The following is a 25,247-nucleotide window of genomic DNA, read 5'->3' on the forward strand; positions in this document are numbered from 1 at the left end:
GCTGCTAGTGGGTGGTTCTTCTGACCTGATGGTGGATGTCCAACCTGTCCTGGATGGGGTTGCACTCCCCCTGAAGGAGCAGGTTCATAGCTTGGGGGTTCTCCTAGAACCATCTCTGTCACTTGAGGCTCAGGTAGCCTCGGTGGCACGGAGTGCCTTCTACCAACTTTGGTTGGTGGCCCAACTACGTCCCTATCTGGACAGGGATAACCTGGCTTCAGTTGTCCATGCTCTGGTAACCTTCAAATTAGCTTACTGCAATGCACTCTACGTGGGGCTGCCTTTGAAGACGGTTCGGAAACTGCAGCTTGTGCAAAATGCAGCGGCCAGATTGGTAACAGGGACCAGACGGTCCGAACATATAAAACCGATTCTGGCCCGCTTGCATTGGCTGCCTGTATGTTTCCGAGCTCGATTCAAGGTGCTGGTTTTGATCTATAAAGCCTTACACGGCTTGGGACCACAATACCTGATCGAACGCCTCTCCCAATACGAACCCACCCGTACACTACGTTCAAGATCAAAGGCCCTCCTCCAGGTGCCTACTCCAAGGGAAGCTCGGAGGGTGGCAACATGGGAGAGGGCCTTCTCAGTGGTGGCCCCCAAATTATGGAATGATGAGGTGTGCCTGGCGCCAACACTGTTATCTTTTCAGTGCCAGGTCAAGACTTTTCTCTTCTCCCAGGCATTTTAGCATGTGTTTCTAAATTGTTTTTATATTGTTTTGAATTTTAAAATTGTGTTTTAAATTGTTTTTAAAATATGTTTTTAAATTGTGTATTGGTTTTAATGTTTTTGATTGCTGTAAACCGCCCAGAGAGCTTCAGCTATGGGGCGGTATACAAGTGCAATAAATAAATAAAATTAAAAAACAAAGATCCCCTGCATAGTTCTTATTTCATTCAAATCATTTATCAAAATCAGACTGCTTTCTGTATATAATTTCCATGTGTGTTAAGAAAACTAACCTCTTATAATTATGCTTTTGCAAACTAGCAAAAAAAAAGAGGTTTCTTTGCATATGTCTATAGGCTGATTATTATTCCACATCTGCAACAATGATTTACACAACTCAACTTCCTGAGAAACAGCTTTCATTTTTTAAAAAAAATAATGGCATGAATACACAATGGCTTGTGAGCCTTACAGGAGCAACTGGGCAAAGCTTCTAGAAGACGGGAGTTTTCTTTAATCAGTGAGCGCAGAAGCCAAGGTCTACAGAGCTCAGCTAAGAAAGTGGGAGAACCTGTGTAACTGTTGCAGGGCCAAGTTTCAGCTCACTAGCATCCTCAGCTGGTAGAATGCCATTGTTCTCAATTGTGAAGACAGAGCATAGATCTCCTGGGAAATTTGCTTTTTATCACCTTGGACTTGGGTTGTGTGTCCTGATTTTCTCTAAGTACTAACCTCTGCAATCTGGACAGAGCCACCGACAGCGTCTCTGGGATGGGAGCATCACTCCTGGAAACTGGCCTTGACAGCTGGCACAGCACCTGGAAGGAGAAGAAATGGAAAGAGTTAAGAACTACAGCCCCAACATTGAATGAGTGAATGAATGACAGTTTATTCGACCATATGGTCAGTAAAATACATTAGAAAATTTAAACATAACAGTTATACATTGATGACAATTTTAATAGAATCAATGAAATATTTTTTTTTAAAATAGAAATCAGTTAAAACAATATAAAAAGATTATATTTCATAGTATTATTCATCCTGTTAGATCATATATTCAGCTAGGAGAGCTTTTTAAAATGTTGGATCTGAGTTTTTGAACAGCAACGCTATATTTTGCAACCTGGGTTGTTATAATGGGAGATGTATCTTCGAGAAGATATTGCAACCAAAAGCATTCGGATTTATGTTGAAAAGTGGATAGAAGGGGAATAATCAATTGATGTCTTAATGGATTATAAAAAGGACAGTAGAAAAGTACATGTGTGTTATTTTCAGGTACATCTTCCCCACAAGGACATACTCTATTTTTGTATGGAATTTTAGTGAACCTACCCTCCATAACAGCCGACGGTAAGATATCCAATCTGATCTGGGAAAAAGCTTTACGATATTTGGGAATCTCTAGATTTAGTAAGTATGGCATTGGGGTGAAAAATGTGGGGTTATGTCTTTGGTTTCTGATTAGTAACAAATGTTGCTGGTGGTCAATATCTTTCAGGCATTGGTGTATATTATTTATAGCTGCTTGGTATCCCATGGTGACGATAAGTTGAGGTGAAAAACCTATCATCGTGAGTTTATCTACCACGAGATCCGCCCATAAAGATTTAAAATTGTCATTTAGAATATCTGGAGTAAAACCAATAGGGTTAAAATTAAGTTTTAACCAAACATTAATTCTTGAAAGCCATATTCTGGTTTCAATTGATTGCACTCCAGCTTCCAATCTAAGAATGTTGTTGGAAATACATGTTGGAATTGCCATTATGGATCTCAAGAAGATGGTCTGGATCGCTTCAAACTCTTTAAAGCTGAGATTCTTATTTACCTGAGAGCCGTAAATTAATTGTGCTATTATTTTAGCATTAAAGATTTTAATGGCCGGCAGGAAAGATTGTCCGCCAGTAGAGAAGTAGAAAGCAAGCAGTGCTTTCATCGTTCTCTTAGCATTGGAAATCATAAGTGTGTTATGCATGTGACAATTACCTGACGCTTGTATGACATATCCCAGATATTTGAAGGAATTAACTTGTTCGATTTCATTTCCTTGTATTTGCCAATGATGATTGGTTTTTTTCCTAGTAAAAGCTATTATTTTAGTCTTTTGATAGTTTATCGTCAGTGACTCCGTGTGACAATAAGTTGCTAATTTGGCAAGAAGTCTCTTCAGATCGATTGGGGTTCTCGATATTAGAGCAATATCGTCCGCGTATAGAAGGATGTTTCTCGATTTTTTGGCTAATATGGGAGGGTGTGTAGCTGTTGTTGAAAGATTATGTACAATATCGTTAATATATATATTAAACAATACTGGAGCTAACACACATCCCTGTTTAACCCCTTTAAATGTTGGAACAGGGTTAGTTAAATGTCCATTAGTATTGCATCTTATTTGCATGAAGGTATTGTTATAAAGACCCTGTATTAAGGTAATAAGGCGGTTATCCATGCCTAGATGGTTTAATATTGACCAAAGTCGGGGGCGAGATATTGAATCAAATGCGGCCTTCAGATCTATAAAGGCCGCATAAAGGGTTCCTCCTTTTCTGACTGCGTATTTATCAATTAAGTGTTGAAGCACATGTGGTCAAAGATTGATCTTTTCGATCGAAAACCAGCTTGTATGCTGATGACACGCAGCTCTACTTCTCCTTTACATCTTCTTCAGGTGAGGCAGTCGACGTGCTGAACCGTTGCCTGGCTGCGACAATGGACTGGATGAGAACTAACAAACTGAGACTCAATCCTGACAAGACTGAGATGCTGTTGGTGGATGGTTTCTCTGATCGGATGGTGGATATATACCCTGTCCTGGATGGGGTTACACTCCCCCTAAAGGAACAGGTGCATAGTCTGGGAGTCATCTTAGACTCTTCCCTCACACTTGAGGCTCATGTAGCCTCGGTGGCCCGGAATGCGTTCTACCAACTTCGGTTGGTAGCCCAGCTACGTCCCTATCTGAGTAAGGAGGACCTCACATCAGTGGTATATGCGATGGTAACCTCGCGTCTGGACTACTGCAATGCGCTTTACGTAGGGCTACCATTGAAGACGATTCGGAAGCTACAGCTAGTGCAAAATGCGGCGGCCAGACTGCTAACAAGAACTAAGCGGTCTGAGCATATAACACCTGTGCTAGCCCGTTTGCACTGGCTTCCAATATGCTTCCGGGCTAGATTCAAAGTGTTGGTACTTACCAATAAAGCCTTATACGGCGCGGGACCACGATATCTGTCAGAACGCCTCTCCCGATATCAACCGGCCCGTACACTACGGTCTACTACGAAGGCCCTCCTCCGGGTTCCGACTCATAGGGAAGCCCGGAGAGTGGTGACAAGATCTAGGGCCTTCTCAGTGGTGGCCCCCGAACTATGGAATGGTCTTTCCGAGGAGGTGCGCCTGGCGCCGACACTATCATCTTTTCGGCGCCAGGTTAAAACCTTTCTCTTCTCTGAGGCATTTTAATTCCTGTTAATTCTAAATTATTATATTTTGATTTTAGACTGTACAGTTTTTTGTACAGTTTTGTATTGTGATATACTGTATTGTGTTATTTTTATTGTATTTTTAATGTTCACCGCCCAGAGAGCTGTTGCTAGTCGGGCGGTATATAAGCTTAAATAAATAAATAAATAAATAAATTGTTCATCCACTAAAATATTGTTCTGCTCAATCCAGTCGTTCAGTTTATATGGAGATGGGCTGCATAGAGTTTACTAATTATGTTAAGTAAACTAATCGGCCTATAATTGGACGGGTCGTTTATCGAACCTTTTTTATAAATAGGTACAATTGTAGCCAATCCCCAATCTTTCGGTATCGTTAATGTAGAATCGATATATGTGAACAATGAAGCCAGAACGGGAGCCCACCAATTTACATTCATTTTAAAGACTTCAGGGGGGATATTGTCTGGTCCAGGAGCTTTATTAGACCTCAATTTAGAGATCAGATAGATAATTTCCTGTTTAGAGACTGGGGACCACTTCTGTAAAGACTCATTTAGTGGGTAAAGTGATGAGTTTAGGTCAATTTGGTCCAAGTATAAGTTATAGAAATATGATTCCCAGACAGGTGCTGGTATATTTATGGAATTGTGGTATTGAGATTTTGGCCAATGAGATGTAACTAAACGCCAAAAGCTAGTAGTGTTATTTTGTTTAGCAGCTTCTAGTAACTTTTGCCAAGCACTTTTCCTATCTTGTTGTTTTTTGTTCTTAATTAATAATTTATACTTTTTCTTTATTTCACAGTATGCAAGCAAATATTCACGAGACCCTGATATACTAGCTTTTCGGTAAGTATCCCTCATTTGGCGGTTGACTATTGCACATTCATTGTCAAACCATATCTTAGATCTTGCGCGATGATTACTGGAGTGGGGACGTGATGTATTTATAATAGTTTGTAGGTTTGTCATAAGTAACTGGAAAATATGAAGTGTATCAGTCGTAGAAGTGGGTTCTAATAGTTCATCTTTAATTTTATTAATAGTCGGGGAGATTAATAACTTAGTTATCTCTTTGCTCAACTTTGGTAACCATTTAACCCTAGTTGGACGTATTTCTACTTCATTATTAGCAAATGTTCTGTTAGACAAATAGAAATCAGTTACATTGGGGTTAAATTCAGTAATGGTTGGTAAATGGTCACTTTCTCGACAATTTTCAATATGAAATTTGTTTACCAGAAAGTAAAAATCTATTGAAACAAACACAAAATCAATTTGAGATGAGCCATTAGAAGAATAGTAAGTAAATTCCCCTGGAGTGTCTCCCTTTGTTCGGCCATTTAGCAATATCCGGTTTGCTTCTGTACACATTTTCATTAGCAGGAGTCCTGCATAATTTGTAGCATTATCCTTGGAAGAACGAGGGGTTATTTTAATAGTCTCCATTAAGAGTAGAGGTAGTTGGTGATACTTTTGGAATAATGCTACATCTGTATTGCCAATTCGAGCATTGAAATCCCCATGTAAAATCAATTTTTTATCCGGATTTTCAATCATTAATTTTGTAATGAAAGCTTCAAGTGAAGTAAATCTTTTAGTAATTATATTATTACTACGGATGGGAGGTAAATATACATTAATAAGTATCAATGAGGATTTGGTAAATTTTAAAATGAGAGCAATAGCTAGATCTCTGAAAGTCCCAGCAATTATGGTTTCGACTTTTAAAGAGGTGGAGATAAAAGTGCAGACTCCTCCTTTGGGTCTGCCACCTCTGTCGCTAGGAGTTGCTTGGAGATAATAAGATGTAAAACCATCAAGGATCGGTTCGCTCAGAAACCAGGTTTCTTGGAGGGATATTATGTCATAAGAGGACAAATAATCTATCGTGTCATGATTAGTGGAATTATTGTTCCATCCAGCAATGTTCCACGAAAGTAGACTAAGTTCTTTTGCTCTTGACTTAGGTTTCAGTCAGTTAGATGAAGGATGGGTAGTTGAAAGTTGGCATAGTATCTTTTCTCCTTGTTCATTTTCAATAGCTGTAGAAGGATGTGGTCGGGTAATTAAGGTGTCCTCTAACAGTCATGAGGTGAGTTTTAGAGTATTAGTTGGTGAAGATAAGTTTGAAGACTCGTTGTGTATTAGTTGTGTCTCAGATTGATCTTGTATTATTGGTTCAGTTGATGTAGTTAACTTCTTTGTATTCTCCAAAGATTGTATTAGATCTTTCAGTCTATTGATGGTCTCAAGTTGTTCGGTGAGATTGAGGTCAGGATAAAGATCAAGGAGCAACTGTTCTTCCAGAAGCTTCAGTGTTGAATATTGATTTTCTTGTTCAAAAAGAGAATTGTGGTCCTTCTCTTTTCATCGAGGGTTCATCTTTGTGAATGTATGGATGAGTTCGTATGACACAAAGGGATTTCAAGAAGGCTTTGCGGTGGGGCGTAGTTTTCAAAGTATCTTACAACCCATAGATGGTTGGAGGCAAGTATCTCTTTAAAAGTGTAGAGGAGATGTGCATTCCTCAGATCGTAAAAAGAGATAACTGCTCTGGCTGTAACATAATTATAAAAAAAGTATTGTACCGACGAGATTGAGTTTATGTCGATGATGCCGGGAATTATTTCCTCAAGAAGTTCCCATAAGTGACGTTTGCGTTCCCTCTGTGGAAGCCATCCCTTGCCTTTAGGGAAATTCAAAAGTACTAATTTTCTTGGGTTTAGAACTACTTCCCAGTATTGGTTCTGTATTTGGTTTGGTGTCACTGTCTTATTGTTTTTTTGTTGGGTTTGAATCTGGTGGAGTTCCTTATGGAGTTCATTATAAGTCATCTGTGGTCTCTTGAGTTGAGTTTTGAATTAATGAGACAGTATTTGATCCTCGAGAGAGTTCAGGCCCTCGAGAGTTCTGACAGAGCTCCTTTCTGGCAGTTCTTGTTTCTTTTCCTTTTTCTTTTTCTTCTTTTTTGGAGCTCGTCGTGGCGGATCTAATAGTTTGTATAAATTCCTAAAGTTCATGTGGGACTTTCTTGTTAAGTTATTGTTTTTTATGTTCTTAGTTTTTTTCTTCTGTTGGTTTGTTTGTGAATTCACATTAGTCTTATTCTTTGAAGATAATTTCCAGTCCTTTATCCTAGTTTGAGTAGTTTGCGATCTGTTTGTTGTATCGGCTTTTAGTGAGCTAGTTTGAGAGTCTATTTTTCCAGTGAGCGCAATTAGTGTTGTTAATAAGGGACTTAGCTGAGTAACATATGTAACAATTTGAGAAAAATATTGTGTGGTTGCTGAGATCCATTTAGTCATTGTTATATTCGTCTCATTGTTATCCTGTATTGTATGAGGTTTAAATCCTTCATGGGGTTTATGCAATTCAGCAGTATCATGTTCTCTTTGCTCATTAAATAAGACATCATTTAAATTAACAGAGTCATAGAGATTGTATTCAATATGTGAAATTGAATTTATTTTTGATGCAGATGGCGAAGATGGTATTAAGGTTTCTATGCTTTTGATAGACTGCAATTCTGGTATTGCTTCATACAAAAATTGCAGACTTTGGGGTTTCAATGCCCAGCTTCCCTCCCCTCCAGCACACACACACCATCCCAGCTTTGCTTAAGATCCAGGTTTAAGAAGTGTTTGGGGAAATGCAAATGTTCACTCAATTATTTTGTGACATTTTGGTTGGTCCTAATAAAGCCATTACCTTACTGTGGTTTTGAACATATACAATGCTTATGGTTATTTCTATGTGTTTCATTTATGGATGTATATTATTGGATAGCTTTAAAAGAGGATCAGACAAATTTATGAAGGATGAGGCTATCAATGACTATTAGCCATGATGGCTATGTTCCATCTCCACAGTTGGAGGCACTATGCTCCTGAATGCCAGTTGCTGGGAATCACAAGCGGGTAGATTTGCTGTAGTTCTCACTTTTGGGCTTCCTACAGACCTCAGCGGCCAACCAGTTATCTATGGGAAGCCCAAAATGGAGATCTGAGCTGAATCAGATGCTGAGTTAGATGAACCTTTGGCATGATCATCACCTTGGACTCTTTGGGGAGGAAGAGTGATTCTTTAATGTAATAAATAAGCAGACAGTAGCTCCTTAAATTCAAGAGCATTGCTAAACTTTTCTAGTGAGAGAAAGTAGGTCCATATATCCAAACGCTGACATTTCAGAGGGCTGGGGAACAGAACAGGGACACAGGCACCCCTACGAAGCTTTTGCGGCGGAGCAGAAGGTTTACATATTTTAAAGAGAACTGTGAGAAGCCATCAATCAGACTTTGGGGGGCCTTCTACTGCTTCGAATTCTTTTCTTAAGTGCCAATGATATGAGGTCTTCCTGCCTTGACATTTAAGGGTTCCGAGAGAGCTTGGCTATCCACTGCCACAAGAGAGAAAGTGAGAAAGGGAGAGATGCTCACACTATAGATTCCTCTAGGTTGGTCTCTTGCACTGTCACATCTTCCATTTTTCCTGATGCAAGGACAGGTGGAAGGTGTTTCCGATATCGGCGCTTACGGGGCTTTGAGGGTGGCTGATCTACACTAAGTAGAAGCTCTTGCTGCTGGGTCAGAAAACTGGTGGGGGGCTGTATTGGCAGCTCCAGCTCCAGCTTTGGTGGCTTCTGGTCTGGAAGCTCTTGGTCTGGAGGCTCCTCAAACACCTGCAAATCAGGAGGCTTCTTGGGTGGAGGAGTGGCTGCTGCCAGAGGTGGAAGATGCCTTTTGCTACCCTTCTTGACCTATAGGAGGGAGAAACAGACAGTGCAGTCAAAGAGCAATGATTTGCAAAGCATGACCCTTACCCTAAGGAAGAAGAGCTGCGAAAGGAGATTCATGTTTCTCCTTAACCTCTGTGCAAAGGCCCTATCAATTATCCTATGGGCTAATTAATAGCAGAGCAGGATGGGAGCAGCACAGACAACAGTGGAGCCCTCTTTTCCAAACACTTTCTGCTTCCCTATAGTTCCAAACCTAGAGACCTTAAACCACTCACCAGATCAATATGGAATGCCTCCTTGCTCTCCCAGGCTAAGGGCAAAAAGCAAGCATCATCATATAGGCTAGCTGCCTTCTACTCTTGTTGTATGCTATAATCTTGTAGCATGTAACGAAGAAAGTCTACTGAAGCTGGGTACTCACAATCATGGAAGTCTCACTTTGCCTATGATGACACATGAAAAGGGTGGGAAACAACCATAATTCTAGAGTACAACAGGAGGCAACTAATCCATGCTGTGACCTTGGGAATGTGCCTGACTTACCCCTTGAGCAGGATCCATTTTGGCTTTGCCATAAGGAAGCTCCACCATAGGGAAGCCTGTCAAAACTCTCTATTGGGGGTTTCAAAAGCACACTAAGAATTCCCCTTCCAAAATCTACCCACACTGGGAAGCTTTTGCCCAGCTATGTAAAAGCAACCCCAAAAAGCCAAAAAGGAAAGCAGCCATGTTGAGGGTTTCCTTTCTTTTTCATCCTCCCCGATACAGTTCTTCCAGATGCCATTCAAGAGCCAGTCTAGATGCCATACAGATCTGGCCTGAGCAGACAGAACACACTCACCTTCTGGTAGCCTCCTCCAGCAGGTGGGAGAGGGGGCGGGGGCGGGGGCTGCAGCAGGAGAAAGCAGTCAAAAGGAGAAGACAATTAGGTTCCAGTGGGTTTATGACCTAGCAATTCATATGTTAAACCCTGAGCTTAGGGTGTCAGTGAAGCCCAAAAGACAAAGTGACTGAAGCAGAAGGCTTGAACATTCATGCACGTCTAACCCAAGGGCCCATCTGTAACCCTAGGCCTCCTAACAAAACTGACCAAGAGCAGACTGGACTACACCAAGGATGGGAAGCCTGTGGTCCTCTAGGTGGGAGGTGGGAGTTGGAAGTTGTCAGAAAAGAATGCTGGATCAATCGGACTTTGTTCTTATAGAGTTCAACAGCATATTGAGTGTTACAGGTTTCCCATCCCTGGACTACATCATCGGTGCACCAGCTTGTAGTTACATATAGAACAGGGCCATCATGCTCAAGCATGGAAAGCTCACTGGGTGACCTTGAGCCAGTCACCATTTCTCAATCTACCCTCCTTCACAGAGTTGGTATGGGGATTAAATCAGAAGGGTTGATTACATACACCTCCTTGAGCTCCTTGAAGAAAAAGATGGGACAGAAAACAAATTTTGAAAATGAAAGCAAACCCAACAGGTTTTCCTTCCAATTATGCTCTTAAAAAGACATGAAGTCGAGCATTAGCTGCAGCGGCTATATCCTGCCAGTATGATCAGAGGTCCTAGCAACCATTTTATTTATAAGACACTACCTCTGCTACAGTCTAATACTATCTGGATCAATACCTCGGCATTCGGCTCAACAAAAATCCCTTTCTTGAAATCAAAGTCTGCCAGATCCCGCGAACATCCCAGCAACCTTGTCAACTCCACTCTACTGCGGATTCTCTCCCCTCTGGGGCTATGAGAAAAAAGACAGAAGCAGCTGTTATTTGCTATCAGAAAAGCAGCACAGTGAAAATAGTAATGAACTGGGATGTCTGCATAACACAGTGCACAAGGTACTCCCTCATCTCAGCAAAGGTGAGATTTCAAAAGTTGCCCAATGCACGAAAGATTTCCCATTTCTGCTGAGGATTTCTGGGATGTTCACAGCACTGACTATAGAACTAAGGAAGTTATTGTTTTATTGTGTATTTTACTTCTGTGTTTGCTATAATTGGTTTTCTAATTGTGAACTGCTTAGAAGCCACCTTGGGAAATAATGATGACACTGACAGTTAACTGCTGGAAGCTGTAGTTCAAGCCTGTATGTATGATCACAGAAAGCAGGATGCGAAACATCCTGGAAATCAGTAGGTAGAAGTTATGCCACATCCTCTCCAAGGAGTACAACTTCCACCAAGTCACTTTCTAGATCTGCCAAATTGCAGGATTCATTTGGGGTTCCAAAGCCCACCCGCCCCTACAGCCTTTAAAGAGATAACCCCTTGAGGGTCACAAATACCCACCATGTATACTGGGAAAGACTGCTGCCTTTTCTTTGCGTTCCCTTTCAACTCAAACTGACTTTCCTGCCAGAAACACCTAATCTGGTAATCAGAGCAAACCATAACTAATACATAAAAATTCCAATGCATAAATTTCCTCCCTGCCTGCTTCACCCAAAAGGAGGTGGTGATGGTAATGACAACAACAATAACCATCATCATCATTACCACCAGCAGCAGCAGCCAACCCCAGGGCTATCTGCTGCTCTTTCTGCTTTTCTTCCCTCTCCCAGGAAAAGCCTGGATTGTATCAAAAACTGCCAGGGGACAGAAAAGACTGCTCCCCATGCACACCAACATATCCCTAATTAGGTTATATCTGTGTTTGTTTTGTGAATTATAAGCCACAGTCTTGGCTGAAAATGGAATATTGGGAACTGATAGTGAATGCCAATTCTGAGTGAAGCCAATGAGACAAACCACGTGGCTTCTAGCTCCTCCTAGTGCTCAGAAGGCAGGAAATGAGATCAGCCATTATTTGTTGCTCGACTCCTCTCCCTCTTTTGAACCTCAGTTACAGTCCGTATCTAAGCTGAGCAGGATGCACTAGAGAATCAAGGATAGGCAACAGGGGGGGAAAACTAGAACCAAAGAACAAAAAATAAAAAATATCTGAAGGCCCTGCACTAGAAGTCCTAGGGCACGGAAGAGGGCAGAATGGAGACAGAGGTGTGCCTGTCTGCCACTAGAAAGGTTGGCAGAGAGAGCAAGGAAGTGTATTGGTGGTGCCAATGACAGAGGTCATGTTGGTGTGGGTGAAGAACCCACTGCAGGGGTCTTGAATGGAGCCTCATGAATGGGACAATGTCCAGGCAAGAGATCATCTGTTGGAGGAACCGTGCCAGGAACATGACATCTGCAACTCTGGAAAAAAAATATGGTAGGAGGGTGGGAGAAAGCTTCTGGATCCTCTCTGGGGTTAGTTAGGTGCTGTCTTGAGTTGTGTTTATCAATGCCCCCAGATGCTGAAAGGTGCAGAAGGGGCGAAGGTGGCTCTTCTCATACTTGACTAGGAAGCCATGAGACAGACTAGGGCACTTGCAGATCTGTGCAGGCTTGGAAAGAGGATGAGGGCTGGATCAGGAGCTCATCTAAGTATGGGTGAATACCCTGCAGTCAAAGATACGTCACCACCAGGTTTGCCATCAGCTTCATAAACATGTGAGGTACTGAGGCAAGGACAAAGGGCCAGAGTCAGTATTGGTAGATTTGTACATGAAAATCTGAGGAATTTCTAGTGGTCCCGATGGACTATGCAAGTGGGCTTCCATCAGGTCTATAGAAGGTAGGAAGTCATGAAATTGTAAGTTTTAGCAAGTGGAGACTAGGGTTTCCATGAGGAACTCCCTGTACTTGCCAAAAGAATTCAGGAAGAAAGGAAGGTTCGCTTTTTAAGCTTCATCTTTTTTTCAGAACTGTGAAAAAGATGGAGTAAATGCCTGAGTACAGCTCTGCAGGAAGGATAGGATGGTATTCAACTAAATAATTGTGTGAGCACAAGGCTTACTGCTAGCACAATGGGGCTTCCCCCCCACACACACACACACCCGCACGCACACCATCCCCAAATCTGCTCTGGATGATTGGGGGATACCCAAAACAGAGTTAGAGGGAAGAGAAAGGGAGAACATTCTGTTGCACAAGGAGAATTCCTTGCCTGACAGAATGTTCACATTAGCGCTGCGTTGAATACAACCCATAGGCTCTACAGCTGTAATGCTGAGCAAATGACCAATTGCCTTTTACACAATTTGTTCTTTCACTGGAGAATGGGGAAGGTATTAATTTGTTTGGCTGCATCCCTGCAAGTCCCTTCTAGTAAGTCGATTCTACCGTGCAAAGGGCACAACTGTTTCAGGTCATAGCAAAATGAAGACAGAGAAGGTGGTCTGTATAGAAATGGTGACAGCCTCATGGGAGCATTTTTAAGACTAAGACAGATGTTCAGAGGCGTCTTTAAGTTGAGAATCCCCATCCTTAGGGAAAATAGATCCCAAAATGAGTGAAATGGGTCATTTCACTTAAGGTCATCCATCACTTCCTGTTGAAACATGCAAGACTTTTTGGCGAAGTGACTGGATTTTTTGTTGTGAAATGGCAGAGTATTTAAACCCTTAATAAAATGGAACTGTGTGAATGGGTTTGGATTCTAGAAGAACATAGAACCATTTTGATAATTTACGCTGAGATTCAGGGCTGCTGGTCTTAAATTCAGAGCAAACAGTGCCTTAGACAACAGAGACATAAAACCCTTATCATTAAAATGTCTGGGATTGTGAATCTCATCTCCATCCAAGTCAGAACTCCATTCTCCCTCCTCTGACAGAATCCTGGAATGGTAGGGGAGAGAGAAGAGAATATGGAAGAGGCTGGGCTGGCATGGGGCTGCAGTTAACTGGATGATGACACCTAGGTTCCAAGCAGGGGTCAGGAGAGCCAGGATTCTCATCAGCAGATGAGTGGAGGGGGTGGAAGAGGGCAGGGCTGTAACGTTCTCCTCTTTTCAGGGGGTAAAGCTTCTAGACGGAAAGAAAAGCTGGTTCCCCAGCAAGGATGAGGCAGTTTTGAGATTCAGGGATGGTCAATTCCCAGGTCAAATGGGCTATGTATGTCCATTTGCAAGAAGTCAAAAAGGCTTAGGAAAAGAAGTTTTGGGTGGCTACCATTTGCAAACAGGAAGGATCCAACCTGAATGTTCGGCAGGATTTCCAACAGAAGTTGCTGTGATATCTGTCTCTAGTCTGGCTGCTAAGGCAATCTCTAGAATTGTTAGATTTGACATTTGTGTGACCTACATAGCTTGAAGAATCTCGAGCACCTTCTGCAGGGAGAACCAGAGGATTATGTTGGCTGCAGTAGGAGATGACACTGGCTGCTGCCAACATCAAGGAAAAGCACAGGAAACCACTGGGCACGTGTTGCTGCCGGTGGTCAGCACATCTGAACCTTCCATGATGGGACAGGAGGCAGCCAAGGATGGCGAGTTTGCCACATTATGCTTACAGGTGAAATGAATATGACCTTCCTGAGAGCATTGTGCTGGGTTTTTGTGAACAGCTGTTGCTCCAGAAGTGTGGTGGGAGGAGAGGGAGGCAACAGGGGACAACAGGGCTGTTAACCTCATGGCACTAGAAACGGAATCCAAGAGATCATGGTGGCTGCAGACCACACTAACCTATCACCCAGAAAAGGGGACTTTAGTAGTCTCTCTTTTCCACTAGAACTTTTTAAAGAGCAGGAGAAAGGAAAAAAACAAGTGAATGGCTAAAAGAAAATTCTAGGACCTTTTTTTTGGGGGGGGGAGAATAAAACAGGCTAGGACTAACACAAGAGAGAAGATTGAGAGTAAAAAAGATTAAGTATGAGGTAAGCGGGGGGGGGGGACACACTAGAGAAAGGCCAGGTGTGTACAGCCCCAAGCAAGGCAGATAATGAAACTAAGGCTCAGAAGAGGGAAAGGCTTCAAACAAAACAAATTGCTCTTTTCCTAACTTCTGAAAAATTGGAGGAATTAACATTCATTTGGACACCTCCCATATTCTACTTAGAAGACACAGCTAATACTTAACTTTTATATACCACTTTCCCCGATTGCTTAAATATGTTCTCTCAGTAATCCTTACAACTACCCTGTAAGTAGGTGACCATTATCTTCATATTACAGATTATTGGGGTGAAGGGGGCTGAGGCTAACAGAAGTGGCTTTTCTGAGGTCAGCTAAGGAGATTCTAGGCTAACGAGAGATTAGAATTATGGACTTGACAACTCAAGCTCTTTGTACTAAACTGCACCAGCTCCACTTTATTATGTGTACAGAGCAATTCAAAGAGACAAGTCCTTTCTGGAAAGTTCACAGATAACTCATAAAAGGATGGAGCAATCATGAATAACAATATGCAGTGGTAATTAATATCAGCCACTTCCTAAAAGAAGCAAACATAAGTTTGGTTAACAGAAGCTGCGACAATGCTGTTTGCTTGAATAAGTGGGAAATAAGAGTAGTAGAAGGCGTGAGAAAAAAGTGGATCTTCTGAAGGTTTGAGAAAAGGAAGCAAAACTGACAGAGATCTAAGCAGTATTTCTCTTGCCTTTGAACCAGGGCTGTGGAGTCGGTACGCCAAACTTTCAACTCCGACTCCAACTCCTCTATTTTTCTACTGTCCGACTCCGACTCCACCCAAAATTGCTTCCAACTCCACAGCCCTGGAAAGGGCTGTAAATGTCTTTTTAAATTGGAAGCTCTCGTAGGAGCATTTTTATTGCTGCCCCAATATGCGCTGATCTTGGCATCACAGCATTTGTCTTCATCTGGGTCCTGTGTCATACACTGACACACAAAATGTTTTCCATCTTGAGTTATGGTGAAATGCTCAACTACAGCTGACTTCATGGGAAGCTTATTTGACAGTTTGAATTTATATTTTTAAAAAATTGTCAATCAAAATTTATTTTGAAGCCGGAGTCGGAGTCAGTACATTTCTACCGACTCCGACTCCACCCAAAATTGCTTCCAACTCCAAAACTCCGACTCCACAGCCCTGCTTTGAACCATTGTGAAACTTTGGAGGCAGTAAGAGAGGGATTGATACACTTTTGGCTAAAGATGATACCTTACAACAGGGATAGCCAACATCCAGAAGTTCTTGGACTACAACTCCCATCAGCCACAGCCACCATGGCCAATCGGCATGGATGATGAGAGTAGAAATCTAACAACCTCTGGAGGGCACCAGATTGCCCACCCCTCCCTTACAAAGATAGAAAACTCCTCCTACAACCCCTACACCCTTTTCCAGATGTGACCCAAAAGAGCATTACCTTATATAATAGGTATCTGATTGTCCAGGTCTTGTTCCATTTTTCCGCAAGACTTCACGGCGCTGCCAGCCAGGCCCCAGCGAGGGACAATCCACCCAGCCCTCTGTCATGATGTCGAACAAAGGAAAGAGAGAACGTGGGCCAAGCACTGAAACAGCAAGGAAAAAATGGAAGGGTTGTAACTATGGGGGCAAAGGGATTATTCTTATAACCACCTAAAACATACATACACAGCATGGTTCTCACGTGGAGAAAGTATAAGGAGCTAGGGCTCTCTCCATCTAAAGATATAAACAACCACTCTTTTCCTTCTATCCAACCTAAAATCACCTCCTTTTTTTCTTGGAAGGATGGAGGGGGGAGGAATAAAAAAAAAGCTGTGTCCCCTTTAATTCACCTGGAAGAGCATGATCCTACTGGGGAAGTCATTCCCCCCCCCCCGGCTGAGCAGGAGGCTTTGGATTGGTCTGTAGACCTGAGAGGCAACTAAGCCTGGGAATTGGATCAACAGGACCTAGGATCTTTAGCCCAGGAACTGGGAGAAGCCCTCCTTCAGTCCAGAGAGCCCTCTGGTGGCTCGGTTCAAACTCTAACTATAAACAAACCTTCAATCACAGTGCTGCTGCTTACTGACGCCTCGCAAAGGGAGGCTACTCAATCCTCTTTGTCCTGCTGCCGAGGTGAAGAATGTTGTCACAACTACAGACAGCTAGAATCCCTTCTGTCATCTACCCTGCGGGAAATCTCGTGTATTAAGGCTTTTATAAAAGAGGCTAATAGCCTGCTTACCACGCTGACGAAGGGATTTAAAGAACTGTGGGTCCCAATGAAGGAAAGGCATACCTCTCCCTCATCTATTCCCAATAAGTCCCTCCCCTCCCTGCCGAGATCTCGTAAATGTTCCCACAAGCGGAAGTCTGCGTTTAGAGGAAAGAAACCTAAAAACATCAAGAACTATAAACGCTCAAAGCGCCAGAAGATGCATTTTTCTAAACTTTTCAAAACCCTGGACTTGCTAGTAAAAGCGAAACGTCCCCAAGGAAAATCCTCCCTTCCGCAGGATTGTCTCCATCACCAAACGAAACAAGAAACGGATTTGCCCTCGGGGGGGGGGTCTCCTACTGTTTCTATCCATCCAAAAGAGCCTCCATCTACATTGTGCCAGCCAGTATTGGCGCATCCCAGGGAACCCACTCCGATTGTTAGTATACAAAAGCAAAACCATCCTTGGAAGCTAAAATACAGCAGAAATAAAATTGTCCTCCTGATCTGTCCTGGTTTTTACATTAGAGGCTCTTTATTCCATCGGAAGCGCCATATCCATTCTTTGCTTCAGGCGGTACCTCTTCGTCAGTTAAAGGAATCAGATATTCGAAATGTTGATCATCTTCCGGATATGCGTGTGTGTTCGAGGCTTTTACTTTCTTTAAAAGACCGGGATGTTGTACATATGTTTCACTTTAATAAATTCTTATTGGCCTCCAAGGGCATCTACTTGCAAAGACATTTTTACAACAACTCAGTTCCATCTCCACTAATTTCATCTCACGCGGCTCTGAGAGCTGTTTCTCCTTCTTCTTCGCCCAAGACGCCACTTAAGACGTTTTCTTCATCGTCAGTGCTAGCTCCTGCAGCCCAGAGCCCTCCCCTGCTTTCTACGCAACCTGTGATTTCCATTCCTCAAATGAATGTATTAGAACGATCTCAAGTTGCTCCAACTATTCCGTCTAAGTCACCAGAGATCGATAAGGCCCAGCATGGTCATGGTGATAACCTTCCGTTGGATTATACACCTTTTTTATAGATGAAGACAGGGAGCTTCTCCTAAGTTTTGGAACTCTCTCTCCCTTATCTCAACACGAGATTGTCTCCAGATTACAATTACTTACCGACTGTTTAAAATCTAAGATGACCCTTTTGGAATCACCCTCCCCTCCACTGATGGTCCCCAACTTAACATGTGACATGGGGGCCTTACCACAAGGACCAATTTCTGAGAGGGTCCTTGGCTGCTCTGTTGAAAATCAAATAAGTCTTCAAGAGATGTACTAGTGTATCATGTGGAAAAGAGGAACAGAGATGCGGCTTTGCAACAATACTTCAGTGATACGTTTGGATTTGATGGCAAGAAAATATCTGTGATGGAGGAAATTCCTATCAGACTTTTATTATATGACTATGACAGCAAGATTTTTGGGTGCGTAAAGATGGAAGATGGACCCAATATGGATAATGACAGAAGAGCGATTTAAAATTACTGGACTTAGTAGATTTGATGAGTTGGATTAATTGATATGTTTATTTAGTAAAAAAAATTGATTGATATATATCTCAAGGATTGGAAACTTCTCTTTGACTTTTTGTGGAAGATTAAAATGATAGGATGTTAATGAGATTTGAAACTAACTAAGATAACCGCTGGAGGAAGGTGATTTTATAATCTATTAAGAGATAGGTTTGTTATACATTATAGATTTATAGCTGAATTATAGCGATTTGAAATTACTGGACTTAGTAGATTTGATGAGTTGGATTAACTGGCATGTTTATTTAGAAAAAAAATTGATTGACATATATCTCAAGGATTGGAAACTTCTCTTTGACTTTTTGTGGAAGATTAAAATGATATGATGTTAATGAGATTTGAAACCAACTAAGATAACCGCTGGAGGAAGGTGATTTTATAATCTATTAAGAGATAGGTTTGATATATATTATAGATTTATAGCTGAACTATGACAAATCGGAAGTCAATATTCTTTCTTTTTTATATATATTTTTTTTTTCTTTTTGTATTGTACTAGTTATTGATTTGTGTTGTTTTCTTTTTGTATTGTTTTGGTTTTGAAAATTGGAATAAAAATTAATTGCAAAAAAAAAGAAAATCAAATAAGTCCTGACAGGGGGTGTTTCGACCAAATTATTGGAATCGGGGCTCCTATTAAGGATTCCCATGTCGTAACTAGCCATCAGTCAACTCGAGGCAATTCACTTTACCCAGGGGTGAGTCCTTAGATAATCTCATGTATCCTTCCTGGACTGATTTAAGATGGTTGGAAATCTCAGAACTAGCCTCTCCTTCGAAATGCTGCCCAATGCCAATGATTCCCCTCACCTCATTCCTGATTTCTAATGTTAGTAGGCCATTCTGTGAAGTTGATTTCCTCATACAGCCTGCGGAAATTTATGATTTTTCTTTGAGTTGGAAGGACATGAAAGATCAAATCTCCCCCTGACAACTTAGTCCTGGTTTGCCAACGTCCTCGCACCCAGTCACTGTTATCTCATGGAATGTTGCGGGTTGGGCAAATAAGTTGCTAGATGTTTCATTTCGGGACTTCTGTGTTCAACCACAGGTATTATGTCTCCAGGAAACCTGGGCAATTGATGTAGGTCCTTCCCTCCCGGGTTATGAGTCGTTTTTCTGTCCAGCAACTCCGTCGCCTAAGGGTGGCAGACCACTAGGTGGCTTGGTCACAATGATCTCTTCTGATTTAAACTTATCTATTACGCAGCTTTCATCCTCATCCATTAATAATATCCTGGTCATTCAGATGGTATGGCCATCAAATTTTAAATTATTCCTTATAAACATTTATGCCCCCCCTGTAAACAACAAGCAAAAAGCTGTGGCATTCTGGTCAGATTTAGACTCGACCCTTAGTGAAATTTTTCAGTCAGAGAGCGACCCTTTTATACTTATGACCGGGGATTTCAACACTCGACTGGGGGCAAATAATTTGGCCATTGGGGAGAAACTAGGCCTATCTCCAGAGGACCTGTCTTTTTCCCCACCAAGATTTTCCTGTGATTCAGTAATATCATCGTTGGGATGTTCACTTTTTGCTCTTCTTGTCAAATTTCTTTTTTTATTTGTAACAGTTTTTCTAAAAACATGGGTGCTGATTCATATACTTTCTTTGGCCCTAGAGGGCTGAGCGTTATTGATTTTACATTCCTTTCACCAGCATTATGTGGTTCCTTTGTGAACTTCACAGTTCTCTCTAGACCTGAAAGTGACCACATGCCCATATGCACTCTTCTTTCTCTCCCCACCCCTTTGAAAATTCCCAGTGGCATCCCTACGGGAAACCTTACTTTAGTTGGGCCCAGGAGGTTACGCTGGGATAGGAGGCTTCAAGACGGTTTGATAGCCTTTCTTTATTCCCCAGCATTACTCTCTTGGAGAGATCAACTCTTAAGTACAGGTGTTCCTCTTGCTTTATATGAGGACCTTATTGAGGTCTTGAGACCTCTGGTATCTTCTTCTCGACCCCACGCCAAGAGGCAGTATGGTTGGTTTGATGGTCAATGTGCGCAACTTAAAAGGTTGTTAGCTAGCGCCATTAGATCCCTGAGAAAAGTTGATTCCTCTGATAACTTTAGTCGCTTTATTTCTCTTCGTAGGATGTCCAAAAATCTGTTGCGCAAAAAGAAAGTATATTTTGCCCGCCAACAATGGTTGGATTTGACCCACTCTTTGGCTGATCACAACTCCACTAAATTTTGGGCCCTGATTTCTCGAGGGTTAAAAGGGGATTATTCTACAATAGACAACCAAATTATTCCTTCTCAATGGTGTCAACGTTTTAGGGATCTTTTTGCAGTGGCCCCTTCATTGGAAACCCCTTTTAGTACAGTGGAAGTGGCCTTGCGGGCTTGTAAAGAATGGACTCCTGTGAGTCCACATGAAGTCTCTTTGTTGATTAAGGCATTACCTCTTAAGAAAGCCCCGGGACAGGATATGATCCCTGCCGAACTTTTTAAAGCTGCCCCAGATTGGTGGGCTCCTATTTTTGCTGAACTATTTACCTTGATAAATCAGTTTGGCATTATCCCTAAGGGCTGGACGGAAAGTATTGTGATTCCAATTCACAAAAATGGATCCAAAGCTGACCCCAAAAACTATAGACCCATTAGTCTTATTGATATCGCTGCAAAATTGTACGCTAGATATTTACTAGGGAAACTACAGCATTGGGCCCGTGAAAACAAGAGCATTGCAGAGGAGCAAGCGGGTTTTGAGAAGGGTAAGTCTACTTTAGACCATTGTTTTACTCTTGCTCATTTAGTCCAGAAATATGCTCTCCGTAAGAGAAGAGAGCTGTTTGTAACGTTTGTGGACTTTTCGTCAGCATTCAACTTAATTGATAGAGCGAGACTTTGGCAAAAACTGGCCTCTACAAATATTGATCGCCGTCTCCTTTGCTTGCTTCAATTATTCCACCATAACACGTCCCTTAGAGTCAGAGTTGGTGCGCACGGGTTTCTTTCTGAATCAGTACCTGTAAGGAGAGGTGTACGGCAGGGGTGTCTTTTGGCGCCGTTGCTTTTTAACTTATATGTAAACAACATTGTTGATGTTCTGGCTGGACCAGATTTTTTTCCTCCCTCGATCTTAGATGTAAGGCTGTCAGTACTCCTCTATGCCGACGATTTAGCGTTGATTTCTACTACCCTAGTCGGCATGAGAAGATTACTGTGCACCCTTGGTTCCTTCTGTCAGAAGGAACAGCTTTCCATTAACTACTCCAAAACGGTTATAGTGGTTTTTGGTAAAAAGATCAAGCAACATGTCTGGAAATTAAACGGAAGGACCATCCAACAGCAACGCCAATTCCGTTATCTGGGTCTTACCTTTACTGCTCCCCTCTCCTGGAATCCCCATGTTTCAGCAACAAACTTAAAGACTTTTTACTCCATGCAACTACTTTTCCGCTTTTTTCAATTTAAAGGCAGAAGGTTAGTTCCCCCCGCGATTGAGGTTTTCCAAAAGAAACTTACCCCTATGTTACTTTATGGTGCTGAGATTTGGGGCTATGTGAAGATACCATCTTTAGAGAAACTTCAAAACGCCTTTATACGAAGGATCCTGGCCCTACCAAAGGGGACCCTGACGGTCTTTATGAGACTGGAAACTGGGTTACAGCCCTTAGAAGCATTGGCCCATGCGGCCCTTGCCTCTTACTGGCTAAGATTAGTGGCTATGGATGACTCTAGGTTGCCAAAGAAATGTTTTCTTGAGCAACTTCGAAATTCAGGGGAAAATAACTGGTTGAGTAGGACCAAAGGGATTTTAGCGTTCTATGGGATTAGCATTGAATCTGCCCCAATTTATGTCTCAGCTAGTGCAAAGGCTCGGCTGAGAGACAGAATATTTGCCCATGCTAAAAGGTGGGACTTGGTGGCTGCTACCCAATCCTCCTTCTCATATTGGTTTCCTATGTATAAAACTAACTCTCTATTGGAGCCCTACCTCTCTTCCTTACATCTGCCGTGGCTAAGAACTGTGTTTACTGCCCTGCGTTTCCAGACAATGCCTTTGGCACTCCTGGAGGGGAGATATAGACGTATTCTGTTACATCTCCGTTGCTGCTTGTGCAACTTGGGGGAAGTGGAGGATATTTCCCATTATATACTGAGTTGCTCCCTTTATAATGAGCCACGGATCAAATTTTTATCCCCTATCAGCAACCATATAAAGGATAGGCCCTTACTTGAGCAAGTTTGTTTCTTATTAACGGGAAACAATAATTTTATTATGCGTCAAGTCGCTAAGTTTGCTGTCGCTGCGGCGAAAATAAGAGCAAACCTTTTAAAACAGTCTCATCTTTTAGCTGTTTAAAATTGTTTATATTTCGTATGTATTCCTTTTTATGACTTACCTGTGTTTTCTTTTAATTTTGCACCGGTGGAATTCGTATTGTCTGGATGAACTTTTGATATGTATTTGCGGTGGTCTTTGGGCTGTGAGCAATAAAGTATAAATAAATCTATCTATCTTATCATACATACACAGCAGTGCACAGAAGAAAAAGGAGCAAACATGAAAAAAAAACTCCAGTGCTCCATGTTCATACCAGGCTCCACCACACATGCATCCCCCTCTCATCTGCACCCACTTACTACCAGACCACTATGGTAATGTGGTATATGACAGTACAATTTGGCAGCCTGACAACTCCAACTAATAGACCTTTTAAGGCAGCAGGTTTCTAGCCCTTATGCCTAAAAGACACACAGATATATTGGTGAAGTCTCAGAAATCTGAGGAATGAAAAGCTTCCAATGGACAAAGGGAAGGCTTTTAGAGCCTTCTGCAACTCCTTGTTCCTCCATCCTGGCTGCTACTCTTTGTCCATACAGCCCACCTGCTCCTTATGTATGTATTTTTGTAAACCAAGCATTTGCTCCTTAATGGTTGTTTGGCTGGAGTTATCTATAAGGTTTGTGGGAATTAATAAGAGTGGGGTTTGGACATGGAGGCCTGCTAAGGACATATTTGGGAAGGGTTGCAACTCCTATTTTACTTATTTTTAATCACTAACAATGCTGTTTCGTGGCGTTTGATGTGTTTTTGTATCTGATTTTTATTCATAATGTTTATGTTTAAAAGAATTTTTATTTTTTTCTGTTCGTTATGCTGTTTTGAATGTGTCTTTTACATTTGACCTGTATCTGTAATTTTAAAAAATATTTTGTGATGCTTTTGTTTGATGCTGTAATCTAGGTTGTAAACAGCTTTGAGATTCCCTCCCCCAACATATATAAGGTAGTACAGAAATTACTTAAATACATAATAAAATAAATATACGTTGCAGAGAAACAGCTCTAAAACTCAAGGCCCATGTAGTCTTAACTTAAATAAACATTATTCTATTCCCCTCCAAGTTGCAAACAGAACCCAAGAATTCTACATTTGGAATTTGTAACCTAGACTTTAAAGCTTTAAAGAAGGGAGGGAAGGCAAAGAAGCTGACTCTGAGACTATAGCAGAGCTGGATAGGAATGATTAGTCAGTCTTTTTTTCAATGTTTTTAAATTGAAAATGCAATTTCTCTTCACATAACCTATAACAAAGAAGGCAGTACGAGAGAATGAGAGAAAAAGAGGCCCTCCTCTTGCTAAGCTTCCCCTGCTTAGGACAGCTGACCAGACCATGTCAGTAAGGCTCCTATTCGCACTTGCATCCATGAAGGCAGGCAGGCAGATGAAGATCACAGGAGACTAGCAAGGGAAAAAGCCCTGTTCTCACTGGTACCATCTGATGCTTGCCTTCTCTCCCACCCTTCCTACTGAGGAATGTAAGCAGAAGAACACCAAAGGTGGTTACACCAGATTCATAAACTCATCTTAGTGAAAAACTAGACTCTTTCTCAAACCCACGTTTACTTTAACAGGACACAAATGTGGGGAAGAGGAACATTTTTAGAAGGAAACTGGCCAGGGGTGAGAAGAGTTAAGTACCCTCCCTTCCATCTTGCCCATTCTACCCTGTAAGTACATGCACACAGGGCACATTAGCCTACAAGACAAATATGGGTTTGAGAAGCCCACGTTTTCCTCTAATGCAGAATCCTTCCTAATATAGGAAGCTGTTTCAAGCAGTATGGAAGAAACGTTAGCAGAAGGAAGGGTTCCAGGGGCTCACAAGATCAGCAACTACACCTTCAACACTCATTTGCAGGGCTGAACTCTTATTCTACAAATGCAAATATGTCTTGGCCGGGGGGGGGTATTACTACCGTTCAGGAGTACATAATCCTGTGTGCTATAGCAACTCTACATGTAGAATACAGCGGAAAGGAGACAGGAGCACACATCAGGTTCCTGAGCTGGTGCTAGAAGGCCACAGCTGAGTGGATGGGTGAATCTGAAGACGATTGAGGCCATGCTGGCTGGTGATCATGGTAAATTGGAGGGGGTGGATTTGTCAAAATGGATGCCATCACCCCACCCCTGGTAAGACATACAAAGCCTTCTTCCACATCTTTGTGGAGCCTTTCAGGCCACCTATTATAGGGCATTCTGAGAGTGCAGCTGCCCTTGAAGACAGCCCGGAAGTCTGGTGCAAAAACTGCTGCTGTTCACCTCCTGACAAGCACAGGAAAGAGGGGGCACATTTTATTGACTGCACAAGGCAACTGGCAGTCAGTGCACCAAAATCTAATTCAATGTGCTATTCCTGACCTATATAAAGCCCAACAAAGCTAGGTCTGGCATATCTCAAGAATGTCTCCTCAATGCAAGCCCTCCATCCTTTGACATCTGCAGCAGCAGCGCAACTATTTTAACAATGCCTGGTGTTATTTTTTTTTAATTGCATTATTTTTTGCCTATAAGGATGCAAACCTATGATCCCTGGGGGGGCGTCCCATGGGCCAATGGACAAAGCAGCATTTCTTAAATGATGGAGGTGATGTACTTATTTTCCCCTCCATTGAGGCCAA

At 42.0% G+C, this 25,247-nt stretch overlaps 1 protein-coding gene across 20 annotated transcripts in view; it reads right to left on the reverse strand.

The window, feature by feature from the left end:
* The window catches only part of MBD1 (methyl-CpG binding domain protein 1), a 98,354-nt gene that overhangs the window by 38,783 nt on the left and 34,324 nt on the right, over positions 1 to 25,247 (reverse strand). For 15 of the 20 annotated variants that reach the window (XM_061614369.1, XM_061614373.1, XM_061614384.1 and 12 more), the window contains 6 exons: positions 22,683 to 22,764; positions 16,018 to 16,165; positions 10,496 to 10,610; positions 9,709 to 9,756; positions 8,569 to 8,888; positions 1,408 to 1,493 (listed from right to left, as the gene is read on the reverse strand). In XM_061614369.1, the coding sequence (XP_061470353.1) occupies positions 1,408 to 1,493; positions 8,569 to 8,888; positions 9,709 to 9,756; positions 10,496 to 10,610; positions 16,018 to 16,127 (679 nt within the window). In that variant the 5' untranslated portion in view covers positions 16,128 to 16,165; positions 22,683 to 22,764. Of the gene's footprint in view, positions 1 to 1,407; positions 1,494 to 8,568; positions 8,889 to 9,708; positions 9,757 to 10,495; positions 10,611 to 16,017; positions 16,166 to 22,682; positions 22,765 to 25,247 lie in introns of those variants that run through there. The other 5 variants (XM_061614363.1, XM_061614368.1, XM_061614371.1 and 2 more) reach the window with 1 other exon arrangement.

This window comes from Rhineura floridana, chromosome 3 (genome assembly GCF_030035675.1).
Source record: "Rhineura floridana isolate rRhiFlo1 chromosome 3, rRhiFlo1.hap2, whole genome shotgun sequence".
In the NCBI taxonomy this organism is placed as follows: domain Eukaryota; kingdom Metazoa; phylum Chordata; class Lepidosauria; order Squamata; family Rhineuridae; genus Rhineura; species Rhineura floridana.